At 31.4% G+C, this 3,883-nt stretch overlaps 1 protein-coding gene across 1 annotated transcript in view; it reads left to right on the forward strand.

The window, feature by feature from the left end:
- The window catches only part of Cep128 (centrosomal protein 128), a 253,260-nt gene extending 252,321 nt beyond the window's left edge, over positions 1-939 (forward strand). Inside the window, exons 19-20 of the mRNA XM_023701326.1 lie at positions 519-711; positions 872-939. Coding sequence (XP_023557094.1) covers positions 519-711; positions 872-939 — 261 coding nt within the window. The remainder of the gene's footprint in view (positions 1-518; positions 712-871) is intronic.
- Positions 940-3,883: the final 2,944 nt, after the last annotated feature.

Genomic DNA, 3,883 nt, shown 5'->3' on the forward strand with positions numbered 1-3,883 from the left:
GGCCTCTTAAATGTGGGCAAATGTTGACTTCATCATCAGTTGTTTCTAGATAGTCTTTCCCTCTACCTAATTCATTGAACCTGAGGCAGTACTAGGAATCTTATCTTTTCATGACTAGGATAATCTTTTTTTTTTGAGTCTCTGAAATTAATAGTCCTATCCTGGGATGTTTTCTTAATTCTCAGATACCTTCCTTACTGCCTTACATGTCAAGGCACTACGGACAGTATGACTGGAAATTTACTAGGCAAGCTCTTCTGGGGTGATTCCTTTCTGAGAATGATGGACTGTACCAAGTGTTCTGTGCAAATCTAGGAGTGTAATGGGGTCATTGCAGAGCCAACTTTTAGCTGTTAATAAACCTGTATACAACGTAAAGTGTGGAGTTTTAAAATTTTGCATAAATTTGGTAATCTTTCCTGTATTTTTCAGATTATCATCAGTTTGCTTTTATTTTCATACTTTGAAATGCTACTGTCTGCTGAATTTTTTTTAATTAGATACTTCATTTTTTTTAGACTAAACTTCAGTGGCTCTGTGAGGAACTAAAAGAAAGAGAAAACAGGGAGAAGAATCTGCGACATCAGCTGATGCTCTGCAGACAGCAACTCAGGGATCTGACTGAGAACAAGGAATCTGAGCTCCAGTGTCTCTTTGAGCAGATAGAAAGGCAGGAGCAACTTCTGGAAGAAATTCATCAGGAGAAGAGAGGTGTGCTAGCTCTTCTTATTTTTATTTTTCTTTGTTTCTATTCCAAGAAATACTAGGTTTAGAGAAAAGCCTATTTATGCTGCCTCTAGTTTCAACTGTTTTCATATCAATCTCCCTCCTTGTCTTTTGTCTTCTTATCTTTTTTCATTTCTGAAACTAGAAGAACTGTTGAGCCCTGAGAGTTTCCCTCCAGGCGTCGCATCGCTCGCACGTGCAGAGCATGCGTAGCTACTGATGAGTGTGGAGTTAGTTTGCTAAGACATTTCTTCTCACCTGGTAAAATGCAGAGTTCACATTTGACTTCAGTAAAATACTCACTAACTCATTTCAAAATTGTTTATTTTGTGACTATTTTGTGTTTGGCACATTAGTAAATGAAGCAGAATAAAAACCCTGCCCTCTCTTATATAGCTTTCCTCATCCCGAGTGGAGGGGCAGAATATGCAATAAACAGGCCACCATGTAAATACATTAGAGGGTGGTAAAAGTGCTAGAGCTAAGCACCAGAGGGGAGGAGGAGAATTGGGAGGAACAGTGCAGGGTTTATATGCAGGCAGCATGTACTGAGTCATTGGACAGAGACTTGGAGGAGTACTTTTCCATTCTGTTACAGTAGGGGCGCATTCTGATAGGAACAAGGAAAACTTTGAGAAAGGTTGTGTGTATTTCTGGGCCTTGAGCTGTTTTACTGATAAGCTTTAGTAGATTTTCAGGGAGCTTAATATAATGTCTAACTGAGAAAATCTAAACATTAACATGTGATAATTCTTTTTAACAATTGATAATCTTTCTCAAATAAGTTTTCTGCTCTTCCTTTTCATAATTAGGGTTGTTATCCTAACATGTAAGCCTTAGGTATTATTCCTGGGCTGCAGTGATTCTTACTGTTTTTGATAGAAGAGCCATTTTATATTCTTAAAATTTATGAGGACTCAAAGACACGTATCAGTGTGTAATACGTATCATTGTTTACCAAACTAAAAAGTAAAATTGTGAATTTAAAATGCTTAAGATGAAAATCACAATTTATATGCATTTTATATTAATATACAAACAAAAATTAATGACAGTCTAAGACTTAAAAAAAATGAGAAAGCAGCTTAACAAACGTTTCTTTGTTGCTGGCATAAGAGAAAATAAGTTAGTTCTCATCTTTGCCCCTGCATTTTCTTGTAACATACCATGTTACTTCTGGAAAACTTGAGCTGTATGTTTTTAGTTACAGTGATGAGTTGAGTATGGGAAGTTGAATCACATTTTAGTATTAAGAGTCTTTGATAGTCTTTAATTATATTTTGAGAACTTGCTATGGAATGACTGAAAGATAGTTTGTGAAAATAGTAAATATCTGAAGTTGCTCTTGAAGTTTTTAAATATGCTAATACAATAACATATAATCATGAGACTTACAGATAAAAGATATGGTTCTATATACTTCATGAACTACTCCCTAATTTATAGCAGATTAGTTTTACTTTCAATGATTAATATTAATAGCCACCTTGTAAGTAATTTCTTTGAGAATTAATACAGTGTGTATTATAAATACACAAAGTTGGCCATGAGGATAAATGTAAAAGATCCATGTTTGTATACTTAGATAATTATAGTAAAAAAGTTTCAGAAGATAAGCATATAAAGTTTTTTATCTCTTAGTATGAATGTTTTTATTTGTACTTTTTGAATATATTATAGATTTTTGGATTATCTTACATCTTTAGTATATGTTATTTCCTTGTACGTCTTTGAATCAGCTTGTTCTTTTTAGTAAAGAAACTGCTCTTCTATGTTCAATAGATAGATTTGAGAATGGGTATGACATATTACTACTAGTGAGTCTTCTTGTCCATGAATATGAATGGTAATTTATTTAGGTTTTTAACTTTTTGTAGATTTTAGGAAACAACTGTTGTATATAATATGTAGAATTACCTCTAATTTTCTTGTTCTGATGCAGATAAAAGTAGCATTTGAAATTTTAAATTCTAAGTTTATTTCTTGTATATAGAAATGTAATTGAAAAATATTAACCTTGTGTTTTTCAACTTTGCTAAGATTATTTATTGTTCCTGTAACTTTTTGTTATCCTTGTTGATCCCTTAATATTTAAGCATTTTTCTGCTACTCAGTTAACATCAACTATAGATAAACACAGTTTTGCTCCTTTTCCCCCCTTACCTTAATCAACTAGTTGATCCTGCCATTAAATATTAAATATTAAATTAATCTTGCATTCCTGGAATAATCTGTACTTTGTCATAGTATATTTTCCCTTTTAAGTATAGTTAGATATTATTTATTAGTTTATTATTAATAATCTTTGTGTCTATACTCATGAAGAATATTGGTGTGTAGCTTCTTATAATGTCACTGGGTTTAAATATCATTGTAATGGTGGTCTCATAAAATAAGCCGAGGTGTGCTTTTCCTTTTATTATGGTTGGAGCATTTGTGTAGTTTGTCTTTTTCTTTTTAAATGCATGATAAAATTGGTTGTTGAAGGTATTTAGACCTATAATGATTTTTATTTTGTGAAATGTTTTGGTAAAATTGAGAAATTCTGTTGAATTTTGGCTTAATTTTTTTATAACACTACCCTATAATATTTGCAACATCTGTTTTGAGACTTTGCATTACATTCCTGTTACTGGTATTTGCCACACCTTTTGTTCTTTATAAGTCTTGGTGCAGGGTTAGTTCATTTAAAACATTTGTAAAATTTTTTTTGTAGTTTTATAATATTTATCTTTATATTTTATTGACTTGCATTTTATTTCTCTTACCTCTTTACATATCATTTACTTTTTTCTTGCTTTTTTAGTTAGAATCTTTAATGCTGTTCACTCCTGATATACTAATTTAAAGCTGTAAGTTACTAACTTAGCAATACTTTAGGAGATTTTCAAAAATTTGTTTTTATTATGATTTAGTATGAATTAGAAAATTTTCCTATATGATTAGTTATTCAATCCAGGGTTTTGTTTTAGAAATATAATATTTGATTTTTTTAAAACAATATGTGAAACGTTGGCTTTTAAAAACATTGGCTTTAAACTTAAAGCCTTTATAAAATGTAATAAAACTGTTGGGAAATTTTTGAGACTAAATTTTGTGGCTTGATTAATGCTTATGTTGCTGAATTTTCTTCGTGCCCTTAAGAATGCTATATTTG

Source organism: Octodon degus, unplaced genomic scaffold (assembly GCF_000260255.1).
Source record: "Octodon degus isolate 3935 unplaced genomic scaffold, OctDeg1.0 scaffold00007, whole genome shotgun sequence".
NCBI classification, from domain to species: Eukaryota; Metazoa; Chordata; class Mammalia; order Rodentia; family Octodontidae; genus Octodon; species Octodon degus.